Raw genomic sequence first — 24,352 nt, forward strand, 5'->3', positions numbered from 1 at the left:
TTCTTCATAGGTAAATTATTGTTCATTCTTAACTTTACTAACATGAAAAATATCAAGTTGACTTAATATACAAAGTTTTATTCTAGACTTGCATCGTATTTGTTCTGGTTTGGCATATTTATTATTGTCTTGGCAATATTTATTATTGTTCTGAATCAGCTTTATTGTCACATCACTTTATTTACACTAATAGAGACAGATTGATGAATCGGGCCCAGTGTACCTGTTTTAGCCAGTTCTGGAGGAACTGTTATTTAAATTGAGAGCGACCAAAACTTAGTATTTGCTTGCCCTTATCACTTATCATGCTATATCCGAACGTCAGAACAGGTCAGTGCAAATTAATTCTGTCTGTCAGAAGTCATCTCCATATTTGGGAAAATATGGCCACATTTTGGCCAACTTAAACAAACAACCAGGTCTGTTTTTTTTAATCAAAGTTGATCCCATGCCAAAGCGCCACACTCACCCAGCAGTCTGCACGTGCCCATAGTGCTTCTCGTCCTTAGGCTGTCTTACTGGTATTATTATACATCAAAGTGTCCATGAGCACGACACCGAACAACTTATTTTGGGGGGTCCCCAGATGATTAACTTAATGTGCAACATTGTTTTCTCACTCAACAGTAAACAAACAAACAGTTTAAGTGTATACTATAGAGCAGGGGTGGGCAACTTTGATGAGGGCCACTATATTTCCACCTTCACTCCAGAGGGCCACAATGCATATTGCTACGTCCTACTTTGTCATTCTAGTATCTCATACAATAGAAGCAAGAAATAGCAGATCTACAAGCTCAAAACTTGTAGATCGGCTATTTTTGCTTCTTTTGAATTGGAATCCTGAATTATTTTTTGTTATTCTTTAATCGGAATCCTGAAATGTAACATTTTGATTTAATTTCAAACGCATTTAGTTATATACTCATGTTAACTTTATGAACCTAAATACAAATACATTGGACATAAAAACATAAATTTTAATACTACTATACTAGTCATTAAGCTACTAATAAAGACTGACGGAATTAAAGCAGGTCATGTTTGGAATTGTAACAGCTGAAATCAATAATATATCAGTATTCCGGTATTAACCTGTGGGCCGCATTAAGGGAGCTATAGTCAACTTTTTCTTGAAAAACGGATGCTAAAATAAAAATAATGTTTCGAAAATATTTTATAAAAAAATAAGCATCATATATGTGTTTCTATTCAAAAATGACCACAAAAAGCATAAAAATAATGATAAAATAATCATTTTGGCCATTGTCAGACCGACACTTTGTTTACATTCTAGTTTATAGACTAGGATGTAAACAAAGTGTCGGCCCTACAATGAAAAAGTTGACTATAGCTCCTTTAAGTGAAGGTGAGGGCCGCATGTGGCCCCCGGGCCGCCAGTTGCCCATGTATGCTATAGAGGGTATCTGCACATTTCTAAAGTGACAATTTAAGGACTTTTTGGAGCTGTGTGAAGCACAGGCTCCCTATACGTGGCCGTGTGGGTCTGTCTGTGTGTGTGTGTGTGTGTGTGTATGTAGCCTGAACTTCCTAAACTTCGGCACGCCACTAGTCCCACAGTTTTGCCACCACACACTCGCGCCATATGTCAAATCGACCGGCTTACTCGGGAATCGTGGGCTATTACTTTTCTAAGAGAAAGGTTCTATAGTTTAATTGAAATTAATTTATTAGTGAATTAATTTTCCCCATTGACTTATAATGGGAATTGCAAAAACTCACATTCAATTATTTGTCTCTCGCAAACCATAGGGGCTAGAGTTTCAAGACTTGGAGAGGAGGTTCATAATGATTTCAAGGATTAAATAAAAAAAAATTGTGTCATTTGGTGGCGCCATAACACCCCACTTTACGTTTTGGCCTGTAACTCTTGAACCGTAGGTCGGAAAATTAAAAATATTTTTTCCCTGGATTCCTTGGGTCATGACGCATCTCCCCATATAGGCCACGCCCATTTGCGCCATGATAGATTTTCCGCCATCTTGAATTTTCTCCAAAACACACTTTTTGCTCCTTTTCCTACATATTTTCTTCAAATGTCACAAAAATCGGTACACATGATCCACACACACACACACACACACACACACACACACACACACACACACACACACACAGCTCCACTTCACACGGGTGTGATTTTTTAATACTACAATAACAAATTAAACATTGTCTAAATTAAACATTGTCTACATGTTCACAACACCTCGCGTTGAGAGGCGTTGTGAACAGAGGCGTAATTTGACCAATATCTAGGGTGTTACAAGGAATGGACTTTATCCACGCGCGTGAAAAATTTCGGGTTTTATCCGGTTTTGGGTGTTTTTTATTTCAGTTTCGGGTGTTTATTCCCCACACAACAGTCTAACAAGGAGATGCAGATAGCTGTATAGTTACTATTTGGCATGCAGCGAAACACACATACAGTTTTTATAGTATTTTGTATTATTAGAAACAATACTCCCATAGGCTTATTTTGACATTTGCCAATAAGAATAAACCATTTGATAATCTCTGCTATAATTTCTAAATGGCTACAAAACATTTTGTTTCATGCAGGACAATAATTATTTTAATAACAATAAGGGAATATCAGTGAATAGCCTAATAATACTTACAAATTATATTTTTATTTTTACATTTTAAACCCCTTTTTAAATTAATGATTATTTTTTCAAAGTTTTGAAAAAATAAGTTATTTTCTTAACATCATTAATTTTCAAGCCTAATATGTGTAATCTTTGAGTACAGTTCGGATATTGCAGGTATGTACAGGTATATTCATAGCCAGACAACCAGAGAGAGACGAGAGAGATATTTGTCCTGGTTTGGCATATTTATTATTGTCTTGGCAATATTTATTATTGTTCCGAATCTGAATCAGCTTTATTGTCACATCACTTTACAGACCTGTAAAATAATAATAATAATAATTATAATAATAATAATACAGGGGCTGCTGTGTGTGTGTGTGTGTGTGTGTGTGTGTGTGTGTGTGTGTGTGTGTGTGTGTGTGTGTGTGTGTGTGTGTGTGTGTGTGATAGATATCTAAATAAATGTAACTACTAATTTGTTTCTAAAGTAACCAGAAGTCATGTGTCTGTCACTTTACTCCAGTAAGTTAAGAATAGTACTATTCAGTTGGCACAAAAAGACTGACTCAGCCAACAGCTGTCTATGGGGACAGTGGCTCCACGCGTGCTCCGACGTCACCAGCCCATACATGGAAGACTCTTCACAACTGAATTGTATCTTTAGACAACTGTTTAGTGGACACCCTCTCAACTATTCTTGTCACACTGTCGGTGTATATAATGGGACCATGCCTGAGAAACGGGAGCGGCACGATCGCATGCGTGTCGCTCAGAGCTCTTGATTATATTGTAATAAATACTGTACTCATTGCACTCCACCCTCTGGAAATTCAATTTATTTATATTATTATATCTAGTATAGTATATCTAAAGAATTCTCTAACAGTTGGCGTTGTCGGCAGGATGGTTAATCTGTCTGTCAGCTTTTCTCTTTCTTTGTGCAGGACACAATGGCTATTACGTGATTACGTGCATGGGCTTGGAGAGACAGCTGCTGACGGACAGAGGCTACCATTCGAATAAAACAGGGTGAGAAGTGTCGTGACTACAATATTTTTGAGAGGCCAGACGTGGTCATTATATTGCATGTACCCAGGACAGGCCACGACATTAAGATGCGGCTGTCGTACTTGCATGAACAAAATTTAATAGTGAGATGCCTTGCATGTATAGAAGGTATCTGCCCGTGGAATTCGGGGTGAAAGCTAATACGTAGCTCCACGTGATCGTGGGTTGTTTCTGTTAAAGTACAGTACCTGTAGGAAACCAGGGTTAGGAATGATTATCGAATGGGGAATCGCTATTCGGCAATAATCATCTCGGTATAGAATATTGCATGACCGTAATCAGACGAAATATTCTCTAAAGACGCCGCACGTGGGCGATTCGTGAAAGACGAGACATTAAAGACGTAAAGGAAACGTAACCAGACGTGAAATATGTAATTATGAAATGGTCGTAGCCAGACGTGTGATATTTAACTATGAGAGCCAGACTTGGTTGTTAAATAACTATTTCATATAGTACAGGTGATACTGTACAACTAATGTTTTTAGTTCAATGTGTTGTGAGCATCTTTCTGGATGTAGCCTACTGTATTTTAGGGTGCCTGTGAGCATCCATAGGCTTTCCGTGATAGCTGCTCACAAAAGGGGGATAATATAGTTTAATGAATTTAAAATATATTACATGGCAATGATATTATGTATGTATATGATAGTCAACTAGAAGTGCGTAGTTGAAAAAAAAAAAAAAAAAAACAGAACCGAAATAGGAATCGGTATTATCTTTCCTTTCCACTTTCTTTCCTCTGTCTGGGGTAAAATGACCTGGGAAAATAAGAAGGTCGTATGTCCTTGGGACATTGGGTGTAGGCTATATAGGTTTTGCCACAACCTTAAATATTTTGTAAAAGGCGTAAGACTCGAGCTGCTGGGGGTGTGAATGTGAGTGCGTGAAAGTAAGGAAATACATTTTTGGCTTATATCAAATAACTGAGGCTGTAAAAGAATACCAGGCGGACGGGAGAGTCTGTTACCTTGTATACATAGTCAGTCGTGGTCGAGCGATCAATATATCTGAAATGAAGAAACTGTCGTTTGACTGGTAATAAAGAATCCCCGACCACCATGGTCAGCTGGGAAAAACCGGCTTTCCGGCGAGTTTATGCTATAATTTAAGCCTATAGACTTCAAATTACACATTATTATTGTCTAAAGTGGTAAAGCTACAACAGAACCCATATTATAATTAGTCTATGCCCTGTCAAACTCTTGTGAGTCTGTTTGACACGGCAGCTGTCTGCTCCTGTTTCGTTCTATTTTCGCCGTACAACAGTTACGCGCGGTCAGAGCGCCTATGTGAAATGAGCAAAAATAGCGTTAGCAGAAATGAGGCTTCCGGCGCTGGTCTCTTCAGAATAAGAGTACCCCTGAAGTCGGCTATAATATACATTATTCATTACACCTTTAGTTTGAAGGCTGGAGCCTGGCTTATTTCTGCCTGCCCCCAGACCGGAAGCGTTCTTTCTGCTCACTTCACGGACCTGGTCAGAGCTACAAGCTGACAGCGTGTTGCAGGGCATCACGCTGTGAGCCTGTATGTCTGCTATTTTTAAATGCGCTCACAGCCATGCGGAGATGCAGTGTCACAGCAGACAATGCATGGTTCCTTTGCTTGCTATTTTAGAAGCGCACCGGCCATACGGAGAAACGTAAAGGCCTACATTAAGTAGACTGTTCTCGTGCGCCGATGCTAACCTGATCATTTCTTATAGCAAAGGAAACCTCTGCAGAATTAAATAGACATTATTTGATTAAACATTGGGCTGGTCAGGGAAGACCTGGTGAGAGTAGGATATTATAAGACGGTAACGTAACAGACCACCACTCTTGTCAATAATGTAGATCAGCTGTTTCCGAGGCATGTTGGAGAATATATTGATTGTAATTTGTAATGGTTAATGAAGGCTTGCTTTTGTCTTAATATTTAAGTAGGACCTAGAAAGCGGTTTGACTATTGAGGCTAATTTGAGTTTCATAACATTTTTTGTGAACATGTTACTGTAGCTGCAGTGATGGCAGACTAGTATATAGTTGTGACGAAATAATCACATTGATAAACAGTGATGTTTAAATGTTAATGGATGTATTTATATTTATGTGTGGACCAGATGAGTCTGGGTTGACCTCTGAAAAAATGTAGCCCACTGCGAAGGAGTAATGGGTTGGTTGATATGACTTTACCAGGGTTAGAGTTAAGGCCTTGCCAGGGTTAAATTAAGATTAGGTAGCAGTCTATTCTTAACACTACGGTGTAATCGGTTGGCATTGCTTTGTGGCAGGTATTAAGTGCTGTAATTCGTGGGTAAGAACCACATCTCAGACATGTTGGTGGACGTCAGTCTAAATGGTTTAGTAGTTCATTGAAAGACAGCTTGGGCTGTGATTGTCATTGTGCTATTTTTTGTCTAGAAGGGCAGTGTAGAATAGATGGACATGAAGGAACAGATGCCATGCTTTGAGGATAGTGAGGGGCTGTGGGAACGACCCTTGCTGTGAAGGTGACATTTTTTTAGGTCCATCCAAGCACATCTCAGTATAGGGAGAATGGAGGTCTAAATATTTCCCTTGTTTTTTGTACACTCATTTGGGAAGAGAATGTAACTTATTTCAGCCAGTGGACCGAAGGAAAGTTTGTCCAAGAAGGAATGCTTCAACCTACAGTTTAGCTGTTATGTTGTCAAGATAAAAGTGACCATATGAACTAATGAACATTGTTTTAAAATAGGCTATTGTCAGCTTGTGGTCAGGCTGTTATGTTTGTAGATCGGGCAAGGACTAAGGGTAAAAAATGAACAGTAGTGCAAAATATATATAGTTGGCTGAAACCTTTATTGATTTTATTTAAAAGAAAAATGTTTCTCTGATTCAGTGAAACTCAAGCAAAGTGGTGGTGTAATCTGGTTACACAAGTATGCCACATACGAGAAGTTAAATGTTTCAGTAGAATCTAATTTTTCCTAATATAGAATAGTAAAAAACGGTTGCCAACCTATCAGTATATTTTCACATACTCCAACTTGTGTGGAGACCAGTGCTCGGGGGAGCACTGCTTCTAGTTTATTTTTAAGTCTTAGCAGCCAACATGGCAATTTCTTTGAGAAAAGATAAGCAACCGATTGGTTGGATGACTATCTTTGAGTGTAACCCATTTTAAATTCTCAGATGTAGCATGTAAAATGTATCTAAGGAAAGGGAGCTGACAAACGGGCACTAGAAATAGTGGCAAATGGATGAAGTTAATATTGTTAGATGGGTGATGACATTTTCCAATATACTTGGGTTTACTTTTGTACCTATTATAAATGGGAGACAGGTTAATAGTCAGATCTAGAAAACTGACTGTAAGGAGATTAGTATGAACGTCATACGGCCAGTGCTATTACTGTAAAATATGCAGGTGTCAAGACCTATAGAAGCGGGTGTGACAATTCTCTCACAGGAGCTGTTCGGGGTAAATACTGTCTGTTCATTCCATAGTATTGACAGAATGGCCTTAAGAAGGATTCTGTGTAAGTGTAAAATAATTTTAAGATTGCAGGGCATTATAATTAATAGCATTAGTATAAGGATATTGTGTGGTTGTCTTGTTTTATCATATTGGGAGAAGCCAGGTTTTCAAACATAAAATCCTTTACTCTGCTTACTGCGTGTCCATCAGAGGTCCACCTGTCGCTTAAAGCTATACTGGGAGAGGGAAAAAGCAATCACATTGACAGTCTGGTCATCAAGATGGACTGGTTCCGCATCTGGGAAACACGTGTTGGACTGGGACAACATGACACTGAGAATGTTACTCAAATGACATTTTGGGACTGCAAGAATCCCAATGACTGCTAAAGCCAGGTGCATGGCTTTGATTCTGTGGGGGGCACACAGAACCTTGGGTGGAACCGAACATTCCGAAGGAGCATAAAGGATACATCGTATAACCTTTTTGGATGGACTAATCACTATGTCTTTTTCCTGTGTGGTGTTTGTAGTAATTCCTCTCTCAGTGGGGCGCTGACGTGACGGGGGAGCGGTGGTGGGGTCATAGTAAGTTGGTGAGTACCTATGGCTCTGGGAAGAAAGGATTGATTAGGTGATTAATGGCTTCCATATGATAAAGATGAACTATACTATCTAAATGTCTACTTGGCGTAACAGAGGATGAACATAATCCTAAGCCAGGGTCATACATATACCGGTATTGATAGGACATTTATTTATAACTCAGTAAAGATTGTTTAAAGAACATGTAGAGTTTTGTAGAAGTTTTGAAACCATGATATTTTGAAAAAGTGTTAATGGGAAGAAGCGTCCTGTAAATATGAACCCAATTTATACTTTATAGTCAGTATACCCATAACTATATATATTGGGATGGTTTTAAACCAATCAAGGCATAAGACAGTCTGTGAAGAGAATTGTCCCACTGAAAATGATTTAACCCTTAAGTTCTGTTCAGATTCACTACACCTTCGTTCTGTTCGGGTCATTTTGACCCGGGGGGTATTTGGTTTAAAAAAAACAACACTAATATAAATGTTAACTTAACAAATCATCATGGTACATTGACTTTGACTCAATACCAAACAATTCATATGATATATATGGTAAATGTTTGCATTCTTGCTTTGCTATATCACATTAAACACTGAAAGAGCTAGGCGTTTTTAATGATTTCGCTGAAATTCATGTAAAAAAACTACTTTATTTAATACTGGGCAATATTGCTCATGCTTATAGGACAAAATTAAAATCAGACAATATTTTTATGAACAACATGCCCATTAATTGAATACTTGTGGTTCAACAGGACATCATTCTCACATAGAGCTGAACACACATGTGAACACACATGAACATCACATATGAATATACACTTGAAAGTATACACTAAGACAGAGGTTTTCAAACACTTTGGTCTCAGGGCACCCCTGTAAACATCATTTTCATCCACAGCACCCCTGAAATACAGTGTTACTTTACAGCACCTTATGTTTATGTAAAATAATGTAAAATTTGCCCTAAGATACAATACAGTCACAAGGAAAACTTCAGATAAGTGAGGGGTGAGGGGTGAGGAGGGGAGGGGTGAGGGGTGAGGGGTGAGGAGGAGAGGGGGTGAGGAGGGGAGGGTGAGGAGGAGAGGGGGTGAAGGGTGTGGGGGGGTGAGGGCGATAGGAGGGGGAGGGGGGGAAGGAGGTGACTGTGTGTCTGTGTTAGTATACATGCTTTCTTTTATTTCTGTGCATCTGGGGTGGCGGGGGGGGGGGGGGTGGGAGGGAGTTGGGGGGTTGGGTTGGGGGGTTTGGAGGGGAGGGGGTAAGGGCGAGGTGAGGAGGGTTGGAGGGGTGGAAGGGGTTAGGGGGTGATTGTGTATCTGTGTTTGTACATGATTCCTTGCATTTCTGTGCATCAGGGGTTAAGTGTGGGGAGGGGGGGTGCGGAAAGGGGGGGGGGGGGGGGGTTCGGAATGGGGCTTCGGAAGGGGGGTGTTAGAAGTGGGGGTGACAAGTGGGGGTGACTGTGTGTCTCTGTTTTGGCATAATACTGTGTATTTCTGTGCATCTGTGGCTTCCGGGTCAAAATGACCCGAACAGCACTTAAGGTTCAAAAAATATGAGGGGGGTGTAGCATGGGTGTAGTGCAAAAATATTTTTTTTACATGTTCATCTCAGAAGAATCTTTAAGGCCAGTGAGTTTCAGGTGGAAACAATTTAAACTTCTACCTTTTTTTTCCAAATGAAAATGCAAAACGGGTCAAAATGACCCGAACAGCACTTAAGGGTTAACCCATCAGATAAAGTGTTCCTTAACCCTGCAGTGGCCATATTAGTCCTTTGGGCTTAAAGGGGGGGGGGGGGTCACAAATGAAATAAGTTAGATTTGTCTAACAATAGAAGCCAAATTTTTACACTTACATAGGATAAGTGTCACATTGTCATTAATATTGGACCCAGATCATGTAAAATAGTGCAGTGGCATGGAATTTAAGAACACAACAGTGGCATCAGACTGACTGTTGCCAATATAATTAAGGATAATTATAACTGATTTAAAATCGTATTTGAATAGATCCCTACTGTAGGCCAATAACACATTTTGTTCTCTTCCGACGTGCTAGAGTGAACACAAATATAATCTCTTAAGTCTATTAAAGATTAAAATAGGAATAATGCGATTCTGTGTGGGTGGTGGGGTCTTAGGTCTAAGATAGAATAAAATAATAGTGTTTTTAGGTGGATTGACATAACAGATAACCCAGGTACTCCAGTAAAGTGTAAAGCTGTTTTAAAGAAGCCTACTAGTGTGTGGTACTGTCCAACTCTGTAATAGCCAAACATACAGGCAGGCAGCACAAAGAGCAAATATATTTTTGGGCTAAATCTCAGCTGTTGTGGCCACTTACAGATCAACTGTCATGACTTGGTTGGGAAACAGCTTGGGGAAGTCAGTTCAGTTGTTCAAACTTATAGTAAGCACACAAGGGTAGACGGAAATAGCTGAGTGATAGGAACAGTGTGGTCGTCAGATGACATTAATTGACACGGTTGAGATGATATCTGCTGTTTAGCATTCAGTAATTGAATGGAGAGTCTGTTTAGCATTCAGTGATTGAATGGAGAGTGCACATGGAGTTGAGCTCTGCGATAATGTCCCTCCACTATAAGGTTTGGCCTTGTAGTTCTATCATTTCTCATAGTATATCTATAGGAGTAATGTTGAGACTTGTTAGAGTAGTGCAGTACATTGCCACACAAATTGATCTATGTATTAAATGTATTGCACTACTAATGGGCGATATGGAATCATACCAATTTCCTCCATAATACAAGGAAAAGAGTCCTGTGCCTGATAAAGTAATATATGATTCTGGAGGAGAAAAAAAAGGTATGTTTTTGTGCATAAGGGGGGTATATGATTCCAGGAAGGATGAAGTTTAACATTTAAGTTGTTAAGTTAATATATGCAGGCTTAAACCAGTGGGCTGGTTGTTGTTTACTTCTATTTTAGTTAATAGTGAGAACACTTACGGTGGTTCCTAAGGACGGTAATAATCGGTGTTGAGGGGATAGCATGTTATTAGCAAATTGGGCCCTCTTATTTAACTAATAAGCACTATCCATGAAGTTCCTAGGAGTTTAATGGATGAGGCCCGCGACATGGGGTCAGTCAGCATAAACTCGAATGGGTCAATGCGGTTGTATTCAGTTTCTAATACGATGCTACTAAGCCAGGCTTGCGTCACAGGTGACATGGCAGTCTGGTCTCTTTCTTTATTTTTATTTTTTTATGGCTTGCTTGCCCCGCCGCCTCCCCCGCACCGCCAGTGGCCCTGTGGGGGGGGGGGGGGGGGGGGTTTATGTGTATTTGTGTCTGCCTGCTCCTAATAATTATTGGGGTTCTTGGGTGAGCAGCGCGTCACAGTGAGCTTGTACTGTAGGTCATGCTCAATTGGAAGACCGGGATGCTTCGGTTTGGAGAGACTGAGTGAGCTTAACCAGTGCTTCTCAAAAAAAGGGGGGAGGTGATAGGAATTATAAGAGAATTATGAGCATTAGGCTATTAATTATAAGAGGACTAGAAGTAGTTACAATTTCCAGAGTTGTTGTCTCTAGTCTCTAGTAGTTACAATTTTGGAATGGCTCTAGTACATTTTCAGGTTAGATTATTAGGCTATTATTATTCAGAATTGCTGTCTCTAGTAGCTACATAATGTAGGTTTGTTTATTTGGTTTGTTTTGTCACCTGTTCAGTCTCCTACTGGCCAGAGGAACCCCTGCTGGGTTTACATGACCAGTTGATATGCATTGGAAATATATTATGGAGGACTACAAGCCTGAACCAAAGAGTGCAAGTCTAATAAGATTGTATGATGATACCCGGGTATAAAGACTAATCGGTATGGGAATGAATGGGACAGTGGTTTTTGAGAATCACTGGTCTGTTGGAAAATAATGTATAATGTTGAATGCATTATATGGAGTATGTTTTCAAAATTATGATGTTTTCACCTTTGAAGGTGAAAGAAAAGTCATGCTAACTATACTTTTGATTTGTCTCTATAGGGATCCTGAGTTCCCTACCATTTTGGACGGAAATTATTTGTCTAATGAAAGATCGTCTTTTCCCACAAATCACGATATGATTTTCAGTTTTAGGTAAGGAGAAACGTGTCTTCTCCTATATGTTATTGGATTCATCTAATGAAAAAATGTTTACCCAATATTTAGGTGCTGAAGAAATAATCTGGGTGGCTTAAGAGAGAAACACAATTTAGTGATGGAATGTTCTAACGGATGTCTCTTTTCTTCCCAACATACTGTATGTGTTGTTAACATAAACTAACTAAACTAAACCAGTAACAACATTCTCTATTCTATGAAAAGTTGTTGTGTAGATGCTATGAAATGTTGTCGTGTAGATGAAATGTAATTACAGGAGATGTCAAATGTTCCTAAAACCATTGAGTCAATATGGTAAAAGAATACATCTACAAATGAAACAAATGGAAGGAATAAATGTCAAATGTGTCTAAAACACTATGGTAAGAAAATACTTCCACAAATTAAGGTATGTAAAAATACAAGATATCATTCATTATTGAACCATTCATGACGTGATAAATGCTTCCCATTGCCACGTTGGAAAATACAGAGTATTCATGGCTGTATAAATTATAAAAATCATTCTAGGATAGGATGTCGTAACCATTGGTGCTGAGTTTTCTATTTTCAGTTTGTTAAATCCAAAAAATTAAGCCATACAAATGAAAGATGAGACGGAGCCATAAAAAATGAGATGTATGGAACCAAAAGATGAAAACCACCATGGAATTGCCACCCTGCATCCCAACCCGATTGCCGATTGCCATGATGGAACTGTGCAAGGAACATAACCATGAAGGACGCTGAAGGACACGGTGGTCAATCCGGCTGCTAGGAAGGACGTTGGCCTGTTTTGTGACATTGCCCAAATAAGGAAAGAAGAGAAGAAGGGACAGTATGAACCAACAGAAGAAGGGACTCGTTGAGTTCATGTGGAGAAGAGTGCAGGAGAAACACATACACAAACAAAATGCTGGCTTTACGAAGTGATCGCTCAAAACTGAGGGTCGTAGGATGGAATTTTACCAAGAAAATGCATAAGCGGTTTTTTGCCCCTACCAGAATTAAAATGTGTTTCAAAACTGATTTTTGATCCTCCTGTAGATGGAAAACAAATCTCATTACATTTACTGTTTATGACCATATATGATCATATATGATCAAAAGGGAGGAATGTGATAGATATCTAAATAAATGTAACTACTAATTTGTTTCTAAAGTAACCAGAAGTCATGTGTCTGTCACTTTACTCCAGTAAGTTAAGAATAGTACTATTCAGTTGGCACAAAAAGACTGACTCAGCCAACAGCTGTCTATGGGGACAGTGGCTCCACGCGTGCTCCGACGTCACCAGCCCATACATGGAAGACTCTTCACAACTGAATTGTATCTTTAGACAACTGTTTAGTGGACACCCTCTCAACTATTCTTGTCACACTGTCGGTGTATATAATGGGACCATGCCTGAGAAACGGGAGCGGCACGATCGCATGCGTGTCGCTCAGAGCTCTTGATTATATTGTAATAAATACTGTACTCATTGCACTCCACCCTCTGGAAATTCAATTTATTTATATTATTATATCTAGTATAGTATATCTAAAGAATTCTCTAACAGTGTGTGCACACGCACGCACGCACGCACGCACACACACACACACCATACCTGCCAACCTTATACCGTCAGAAAACAGGAGATTTCTTCGGGGGGGTCTGGGGATCCCCTACCCCCGGATTTGTTTTAACAACATTGATGTCATTTCCAGTATTCTGGTGTATTTGTGGATTTGAACTAAAAGTGGGAGTGTGTGTGTGGGCGACATCCCACAGCCCATTGAAACGATCTTATGTAAAAAAGCAAAAGAACAAAAATCTTGTACTGCTGTTTTTACTTGGGTCGGGGGGGGCAATCTATTTGTGTTCATCTTTGGCAGCCTTGTGTGTGTGTGTGTGTGTGTGTGTGTGTGTGTGAGAAAATAATGACATACTTGGTCATCAGGCTAATTGTAATACTCATTTTATATTATATATCTTTTCCAGGTTTCAAATTTCAATTGTATTTTAACTGTCATTTCTAGATTCAACCAAAAGGGAAGGATGTCTTTGTACTGAAGAAATATTGCTGAAAGGACTGACAGGCAGGTTAGTAACACACACACACACACACACACACACACACACACACACACACACACACACACACACACACACACACACACACACACACACACACACACACACACACACACACATTTCAATAATTTATTTATGTCCACATAAGAGATACAGTACAAGGACCCAAATATTACAAGGTGCTTTAAGTAATGTACAGTCATCATATCTTGGACAACTATCCAATACCCACAAACCATTCAAGGGTACAAGTAACACCGCCTTCGCCATATGTGGCGACTACCGATAGTAGAAGAGATTGCACAGAATTTTGCAAGCTGTTTAGCTGCTTTTTTTGGCATCCCAAGTTGTTGGAAGCCTCTTACAACCAACCTGTGTACGTGTCCAAGGCTGCCAAAGATGAACACAAATAGATTGCACCTATAGCCTAGCTCTGTGATGGTTCGTAGGAGCGGCTGGTATTTAATGACTTTAGTCATAAAGGCTTCCTCTAGACTAGAATCAAAGGTACAGGCCATTTCAAGAATGGAAACAGTTTTGTCTCCTTCATTGACAACAACAACATCTGGTGTATTAGCAGAGAGATGTGCAAAGATTTCAGGATTTTGAGTACAGAGGTGAAACATGGAGGGTTTGACACAGGAATGTTTGTACATTCTCACAGACAGTGCAAAATGTTTAGATATGTCCTTTGTTATGAGATCAACTATTCTGTCGTGGCGTGCTATGTAAAGTCCTTTATAGGCATGGCAGCCATTCAGAATGTGTGACATGGTTTCTGTAACAAGCCCTGTGGTGTGATGCAAACAATGAGGTGTATGGGTGTAGGGGAACCAGAGGGAAAGGTTGAGTTTGGTAGGAAGGACCTGTAATCTGGCTTTTACTGTAAAGGTGATAATGTCCTCATTGAGAGCAGTGTTCCTGAGAAATGAATGAGAAACAGAGTGATCTGCATAGGGAAGACATGCAAGTTTTCCCTGTAGTTTGAGTCCGGTCCAGTGTTGTTGTTGCTGATGATGAAACATATTCAGCAGGGTCCTCCGAGCACCTGTAGGTGTTAACAGGTGAGTGTGTCCACCGTAGGTCACTGTTCCTCTAACAGAGGTGAGGGGGTCAGCTATTATGCCCTCAGATACCCTCACAGTCTCTGAGTCAGGCCGCACCCACTCCAGTGACACTCCAGCTTGTACACAAAGATCGTTCAAGTCTGGCCAGTCCGAAGAGACACCAAAACCCGGGGAGCGAGTGTCCAGTTTCCCACTGGGTTTCCTTTTGAACCCTAGGAAGTGGGGCTCTGACTCCCTGGCTAATGGGACCTTGCGTCTTCTTAGATCCAGAAACAGGGAATATCTAGCCAGTTCTCTAACATCCCTGTCATCACTATTCAACATGTTCAGGAGATGTGATATATACGCATGCTGGTATAGGTCCACAACACATTGGGTACACCCAGCCCTCCCTCCCACAGCGGATGAAAAATTAAATCGCGGGTGCTGTGCGTGTTCAGTGCAAGCCACTTACGTACTAAGCTCACTGTTTTGTTGTTCATTTCACTTAGTATGTTCTGCTGGATGTGAACATTGCAGAAGTAGTGTTGTACTTTAGACAGTGCTATTGGTCTAATGGCCTCTAGCTTCATTGTTAAAGGTAGAGAGCATCTGTCTATAAAGTCTAACCTAGATGTATAGTCGGACAGGATGATGTTCACTTGTTCCTTCCATTCTCCTGCAATGTTAAATTTATGCCCGAGATATGTGTATGTCTCATGCAGGGAGAACACACGAATGGGTTTTGTGGCTATTGTGAACTCAGGGCATGTGTCGGTTCTTGAGTGGTACCACCGATTTCCTCCGCTCCTTCTCTCATACAGGACAGCACATTTTATGTCCTTAACTTCTAGGCCTGACCACTCTAGAAAAAGATCTGTCCTGGTGAGCATGTTCTTTAGAACACTCTCTTCCCTAGAAGCTAGTTGGACATCGTCCGCAAAGCCCTGTACTGGGTTAGGGGAAGTCACACCATGGGGGGCACACTGACATAACCACTTTAACCACTGGTTGATAGCGAGTATAAAGTTAACTGCACTCCATGGACAGCCTGTCTTAATTCCTGTCTGGAGTCGAATAGGCTGAGTCAGCTGTTTTCCACAGATGACCTGGATGAAAGAGTCACTGTAAATATCTTTCACTATGTCAATGTACACTTGGGGTAATTTTATTTCCTCAAGTGACCTGAACATGACATCATGTGAAAGGGTCCCAAAAGCATCTCTAAAATCAAGAAAAACTGCGTACAGTTTACATGACTCGTGCTTGAAGTCATCTATCCCTGTTTTCAGGCTGAATACATGCTCATCCATTCCTCGCCTGTTAATGTATGCTTTTTGCTTATTAGACAAAATATCAGCATCTACTAACCATGGAAGGATTCTAGCTAACATGCATTTCATAATAACCTTGTAAGTTGTTGGGAGGAGGGATATATCTCTCCATGTAGATGGATCCTCAGGGATATTGTCTTTCTTAGGGATACGATGGATAAGTGCCCCTTTCCATGCATCTGGCACTCTCCTGTTCTCCAAACAGACATTGAAAATTGTTGTTAAAATTTCACATGACTGTGCAGTTTTTAATGATAACTGGAGATCTTTAATGATAATTTCATCCGTCATCTGTTTGCTTTTCCTCCATAAAGACAAATAAACAGTCATGTTCTACTATGTGTAATAAAATAACAAACATTCACCTTTCATGAAGCTAGAAGACATTCTGTCACCATCTCTTACCCCCCCCCCAGGCATTGTCCCCATGCAGTCTTTCTAATAAATATGTTTTCTTGTTCCCCCAGGACAGAAGTTCCTATTGTCTGAAGACCTGCCTCCAATGTCACCACGGTCTATGATAAACTGTCACTGCGTCACATGAAAACAGATGCAGTCGGCTGCAGTCAGCCTTCATTGTGACTTTGAACCTTTTCACTCAGAAAAGACGCACACACGCACGCACACACACACACACACACACACACACACACACACACACACACACACACACACACACACACACACACACACACACACACACACACACAGACAGACAGACAGACAGACAGACAGACAGACAGACAGACAGACAGACAGACAGGAGAGATAATATTCTGCTATAGGCCTACATTGCGACTGACAGCATTAAAAAAACCTGAAAAGATAGAAAAGATATGACATAATATTGCAGCTGTTTGAATCAGAAGATTATATTTGCATTTGGTTTAATGTACACATATTGTTCCATTACCTGTAATATTTTGAATCTGCTTTTTTACTGATAAGATGCCCAAAACCAGTCTCCTGAACATTTGTCCTGTAAGTATAAATACAAACAGATGTGATGGCTTAAAACAAAGTCATTCATCAGCTCAAACATGACACCTACTGGTGTCTTCTGTACACAGAACAGTTTGCTCCTTGTGTTGCTTGGGTTTTGGTGAAGCAACAACATTTCAGATAGATCAGATTCAACACATGTTGTGATGTTGATGACATCATGGGGTGGTGACAGACAGCACAGTGACCATCCTGGTTGGTACAGAGGATGGCAGAGCTACAGTATGACTGGAAACAACACTTCAGTCCATACTTCAAAGCACTGCATCAACTAAAAAATTACCAGCGTTTTCTATGAAGTTTGTGCAGAACAGTGTAATTCTGAGACCTTTGTTGTGACGGTGTCTTGATCATCTTGTTTTACTGCGCTATCGAAGAGCACCTTTCTATTAATGATGTTAGGGTTATCATTGATGTTTTTTTTTTCTTTTAGTTTTTTTTGCTTATGCACTTTTTTATGCCTTTATGCACCTTTTCCCTGAAAGCTAATATTTGATGTTGTATGAAGTTTTATTTTACTTTGACACTTAGTTTGGCAATATTGTATGAAGATTTATTTTACTTTGACACTTGCTTTGGAAATATAAACGTATGTTTTCTCATGCCAATAGGCCTAAAGCTCCTTTGAATTGAATTGACTGTTGGTCGTTGTGCTCTTGTTTCTGTTGTTTTGTATGGTCAGTTTGGTTTAATGCCATCCCATCATAATATATTTGAGTTGCTCTGTTTGTTGCAAATGCATTACTGTCTGTTTTTCTTGATGTGTAAACTGCTCATCTCTGCATAAGTTCAAAATCAAAATCTGATCACAATCTGGGACCTTTTTCATTACATAGTGTGCTAACCGTAAGGCTGTGCCTAATCTGCCTATAATGTATGACTCTTGACATTTAGTACAGTTACCAAATTGAGAGCTCTGTTGGTCGCCCATTGGTCAGTTTTTACATGACTATGAGAGAACATTCCTTATCTGTTAGGTAAAAAGTCAAAGCCCACCCCCCAATGGAAACAAGGCAACAAGCCATATATTTTTTTCTTGGGGTTTAAATCCTCGACAGACCTTGTATTGAAAAGTAGCCTACTTTCCTCTGCGTTTTCCTTTTGTTGAGCAAGCTGCTAATAAAGTATTCAATCAATCAATGAACAAATGTTAGTTTAAAAAAAATCATAATCTATCTATAAATGCGAGAAGTCTCTGTGTGTCTGTAATCCGCGTATCTCGAGAACCGTTCGTCCCACCGGCTTCAGATTCGGCACACGCGTTCCCCGCCGCGGCACGGAGTGCAGTGCCGGGTCTCGACCCGACCCGACGCGCGGTTTTCCCGAACCGGCGCGAAACGTTCGGAATCTCCTTATGCGGGGTTGATTGTTGACATCAGGCTGTTCCGGAGGAAATCGGCGAAAGCTCTGACTCATTGTGACATCACTTCATAAAAGGCTCTGACATCACGTACGCCACATGAGTCAACAAAAAATCTCTGTGAGTGTGTATGTATGTATGTAATCCGCGTATCTCGAGAACCGTTCGTCCCACGGGCACGCGCGTTCTCCATATATGGGCATAAAATGAATGCCCCCATATATGGGCATAAAATGGATTGCAGACAGACAGATACAGATATCTCCATATATGGACATAAATGGACAGAGGCAAACAGATGGTCAAAGATCTCCATATATGGGCATAAAATGGACGCAGACAGACAGATACAGATATCTCCATATATGGGCATAAATGGACACAGGCAAACAGATGTTCAAAACGGGTCCTATGACAACAGGTATAATGAGGTTTGCATATATGGACATAAATGGACAGAGGCAAACAGATGGTCAAAGATCTCCATATATGGGCATAAAATGGACGCAGACAGACAGATACAGATATCTCCATATATGGGCATAAATGGACACAGGCAAACAGATGTTCAAAACGGGTCCTATGACAACAGGTATAATGAGGTTTGCATTAAAGGGGAAACCGGCACTGTGTCTGCAACACAGTTGGTGGCACAGACAGATACTCCATATATGGGCATAAAATGGACGCAGATAGACAGATATCTCCATATATGGGCATAAAATGGACCCAGAACTATAACTGCAGTGATCTCCATATATGGACATAAAATGGACACCGACAGACAGACAGATACAGATATCTCCATATGGGCATAAATGGACACAGGCAGACAGATGGTCAAAACGGGTCCTATGAAAACAGGTATAATGGGGTTTGCATTAAAGGGCGGGGCATTCATTCCCTATTTACATTGTTCCGAGTTGGCCAGGTCGCCGACTAGACGCTCAGCTTCTAGTAATAATAATGAGCAGACACAATACATACAAAATATACAGATACAATATATACAGATACAATTTGAGACAGTATCCAAAAATATATCTTTGGAAAACAGGGAATCTTTTATACTACTTTTATTGAACATGTCTGTCTGTCTATTGACCCATTATAACAGGCGGTTCAGCAAAGCTACTGTAGCCTACATGTGTTGAAACCATGCTGTGTTCTACATAACAGCTTACTGAATAGACAAGGAAGGTGTATGGCATATTTGATTCTCCACCACCTTTAAATGGAATTTCCCATCAATAGCAGACGCAGTAGTAGAATTCAGTTTCTACTTCAGTAAAGGCTAAGATATGGCAAGGCCACCTAACAGCATCGATATCAATAACCAGCAGCAAACACTCATTTCATGAAAATGTAGCCTGTTAAGGAAGTCTCCTCCTGGGTGTAAGTAGACAGATCACATCAATGGCACCACTTCCTATTAGAATTGACAACGTTGGTTTGGCAGGAAAAGGTTTGAGTGGGAGGTGATGACAGATACAACCATAGGCAGTGTTTTATGCGGGGACTGCCCCATAGGTCGAACTCCTGTTTGGTCGACTGAGGTTAGGGTTAGGCATAGTTTTACGGAGGTTAGGTTTAGGGTTAAGGTTAGGTTTAGGCATAGTTTTACAGAGGTTAGGTTTAGGGTTAAGGTTAGGGTTAGGTGGTCGGACCAAAGGGAGTTCGATCTAATGACATGTTACCGTTTTGTGCTCAGTGGGAGGAAGAGTGGAAGTGGGTGCAGGTGGTGGCCTCGTGGGGATAGCTTCGCTGTTTCTACATGTCATCTTTTCGACACCCAACTCTAACCCTTAACTTAACCTCCATGGGGTGAGTCGCTAACCCTCCAGTCGAAATGATGGTCGTTCGAAAGAGCGAGATTTTACCGGCCTGGTGGGATACCAAAGGCGTAGTAGCCCTAAAACAAAGTGGAGAAGATTCCATAAGACGATCGAGTGTGGATAGATAGTGGCAAGATGGATATAACCGCGGATGTACAGTAGATATACAATAAACAATGTGTTTATGTCACTAATTGTCAGCAACTATTACAGCAGCAAATCAATCTACCAAGGAACAAGTACTATGGTGGATAGAGGAGTTATCAGGCAGAAAGAACCCTGAATAGAGAATGTAATTAATAAGTAATCATAACATCCAGAGTTTTATAAAATATAAGTAGGCTGGTGCCAGCCTCTATCACACACTTTTACTACCGCCAGGGGATGGTGTTGTGCGGTCTGGTTTATTAACCAGGCTGTAGGCACAGGCAGTGTTGAAGAGAGTGTCATGACAACATGGATAGAACAACAATAGTGTGGGAGAAGTGTGGGGAATGATAAGGAAGATGGGAGGAGATAGAAGGGAGTGGGATTACCCAGTGCTATCATCAGAGGAGAAACCAGAAGTAGGCCTATACAATATAAACATTTGCAAAGATCCATATCCATAGTACTGTAACTCAGGCAATTTGACAAGAGGAAGGGGAAAGGAGAAGAGAAATTACTATGAATCAGTAGTGTGCTAGAGACCTGGGAAATATCAGGTGAGGTTTACAGCTATATTTTTGTCCATGCCTTACCTCTAAACTTCTTTGCCTTTTACTATTTTGAAAAACCTTTTTTTTATAGTTCTAAAAGTTGATCTACAAGTTCACATGTTGATGTAGATCGTCTATTTTAAGTATTCTAAAATGTTTTTCAAAAAAGCAAGGTATAAGGGGTAAGGCATGGATGAAAATGAGCCCTATGCTCAAACATTTAAGGAGAGGAAGGAGCACTATCAAAATTGTTAGGCTTGAGAGTGAGATCAGAAGGGCCCAGGTCACTTGAAAGAAGAGCCATGTCAACGGCTGTTTTACAAATACATTTTTAATGTGGCCAACAGCACACATTAACAGTAAACGGGAAAAGGGTAAGGATTTGATCAGCACAGACACACATTAAGATGCTACCAAAAAAAATCAAATTCATTCACATTAACATAAACCATGAAATAACAATACATAAAGTGCCAAAACAGTCCAAACTCATACAAATACAAAATAAAGAAACATGAACAATAAAACTGCTAACAAAAAATTCAAATTAATTCACATTAACGTAAACCATGAAATAACTACATAAAGTGCCAAAACAATCCGAACTCATACGAATACACCAATAACGCAAACATGAACAATAAAACGGGATTGATCGAAAGGTTGACGAGGCAATAAAATACTGCAGAGCTTTTTCAGCATCTCCAGTGTGCAGACTCTATTCTGTTACCTTTGCTTGTCCTGCAAACCTGTGCCACGGATCAAACAATCTGATTAGCCCCACAAGGCTTTGCAGTAAACACAGCTCTGCGCCTTCCCCTTAACCAGCAAGTCGCATGCTGTTGTCACCCGTTCCAGAATAATCAGCCCGCTGTGGGGTGACGGTCGCTCTGAGAAGCCCAGAACCTGGCACACGCTGTACTTCTCCAAGCCCAGCAGGAGGCTCACCACCGCGGCCACAGAGTTCAGGCGTGATGGGTGATGGGCGTACAGAGGGTGGGTGAGGGACAGCGGCTGCTTGAGGACGGTGACCCGATAGCGGAAGTCCGGGTCGATCAGCACCATGGTGTCCGCCATGCTGGACTCTTGGGCACACTGGATGAGCTGCAGTTGAGGCCCCTTCTTCTCCACCAGGATGGCAGACCAGAGCTGGGGTAGAGTGGCAGCGCGCAGCGCCCGCAGAAGCACCAGCAGCTGCTGCTCGTCCCCGTCCGGCCCGCTCCCGGCAGAGCTCTCGGCCAGGCTGCAGATCCCAGCGATCTGCCACGATTCAAAAAGGGAAAGAAAAGTAGCACAGAGAAATGCACGTTATTAGTGTGGTTGGCAACCAGACTATAGTACTTGTCAGACTTTCTTCTTCCATCCATCTTCCCAAATAACTTGCAATTTCCAGTGTGAAAACTGTCCAACTGTATAATGATGAATCATATAGGAGGACACTTACAATGGGACCCTCTTGCATCCCGTGATCAGCCTGGTCCTATTCAAAAGGGAGAAATAATAATAATAAAAAAAAGAAACATCACGTTAGCTTTGGCTTATCTAGAGAACAAAACTATAGCCGATCTACAATAATAATAATCTTTATTGTCCCCGAAGGGAAATTTGTCTTCACAGTCAGTTCAAACAAGAAACAACACATAACCATATAACGACACAAACATATCACAAAGACAGATCATCAGTACCCCACTGTACACAGAAAAACCCTTTTGTGACGGGGGCGATTGTTTAGCAGATTGTTAAGTGCAGAAATGGCTGCGGGGACAAAACCGAACCTTATGCTACTTCAAGGTTCTGTATCTTCGCCCTGATGGCAATAGGTCGAAGTAGCGATGCAGAGGATGGTCAGTGTCATGTGTTATCGAAAGTGCTAGCGTGTGATGGCCTTATTCATACCAGTAAGACTCCCTAATCGGGAGATAAGCGACCGTCAGGTCGCAGCGTGATTTTAGGGTAAAATGTGTAGGAGCAGTGTCCAAAAATGTGTTTGAAAAAATCCTCCACTAGGGGCATCCATTCTGGAGCACCAGGAGTCGGTGGTCCCCAGGAATTCCCCGTGAACAGCCCCGTTTGGGTGGTCATTTGGTCATTTTTGCACTTTTTGGCGGCGGTGGAAGGGGGTCCCTGGGGGTCCCTGGAGCTCCGGGGGTCCCTGGTGGGGTGGATGTTGTGGATTGGCAGGCAAGGAGTGTGTGTGCAAAGTTTGGCATGGATTGGGGTAACGGTGGCGGAGATATGAGTTGGGGAAAAGTGTGACATGACGGACAGACTGACTGACAGACTGACTGAGACTGACTGACTGACAGACAGCCAGCCGGTGGAGGTTTTGGTAGTAAATGCGACCTGACGGTCGCAATCAGCAAGTGTGGGAAGTCCGATGATCTTGGAAGCAATACGGGTGATACTGTAAAGTTTGTTCACCATACTGTCCATGCCAAACAGAACCAAACATGCAGAGCAGCAAAACAGGTTGTATAATGCTTTTGTATAGTAATAACAGAAGATGGGGGCAACAGATAGTGATCTTAGCTTACGGACTTTGCTGAAAACGTTTATGGATAGATGTAATGTGTTGATCAAACCTCAGTTTATTGTCCAAAGTCAGTCCAAGATACGTGAAGCTGTTTATTGTCCAAAGTCAGTCCAAGATACGTGAAGCTATCAACCTGTTCGACTGTTTTACCATGAATGAGGAGTGGGTTGAGTCCAGTGTGGGTTGCTTGAAAGACCAGCTCTTTTCTTTTCAGCCAGAAAATAGCCAGTCTACAAGCACACAATGTAGACTGGCTATTTTCACTACTTTAAATGTTTTTTTAATGATAAATACAAACAAATGGTTTTGGACATACATGGTTTCCACCCGACAGACAATATCGTCGTTGTCGGGTGGAAACCTTGTCGGGTGGAAACCAAGTCCAAAACCGTTTGTTTTGTTCAAAAACATCAAAAGTGGCAGCTTGCAGATCTGCTACTTTTGATACTTTTGTGTGACAGTGTGACAGTATGATCAAGTAGGCCGGGCATTAATTTACACAAAAAAAAAAAGCACAAAAAGTTAAAATATGGACATAAGAGGTTTCTGCCCGACAGCAACGATATAACAGGGTACTTACAATGGCACAACTCTTTTCCTCTGGTTTTACAGACAGACATTGTGCAACTCCGTCTA

General features: G+C 40.9%; 1 protein-coding gene across 1 annotated transcript; it reads right to left on the reverse strand.

Annotated features, from left to right (window-relative positions):
- Positions 1 to 21,954: 21,954 nt before the first annotated feature.
- LOC308281590 (uncharacterized protein) lies at positions 21,955 to 24,352 on the reverse strand (the record flags this gene model as incomplete). The annotated part of the gene is made up of 3 exons (XM_080721816.1): positions 24,297 to 24,352; positions 22,625 to 22,660; positions 21,955 to 22,440 (listed from the first exon to the last, which is right to left on the reverse strand). The coding sequence occupies exons 2-3, from the start codon at positions 22,640 to 22,642 to the stop codon at positions 21,955 to 21,957; spliced, it is 504 nt and encodes a 167-aa protein (XP_080577942.1). The 5' UTR covers positions 22,643 to 22,660; positions 24,297 to 24,352.

This window comes from Nannobrachium achirus (genome assembly GCF_963921795.1).
Source record: "Nannobrachium achirus genome assembly, chromosome: 3".
In the NCBI taxonomy this organism is placed as follows: domain Eukaryota; kingdom Metazoa; phylum Chordata; class Actinopteri; order Myctophiformes; family Myctophidae; genus Nannobrachium; species Nannobrachium achirus.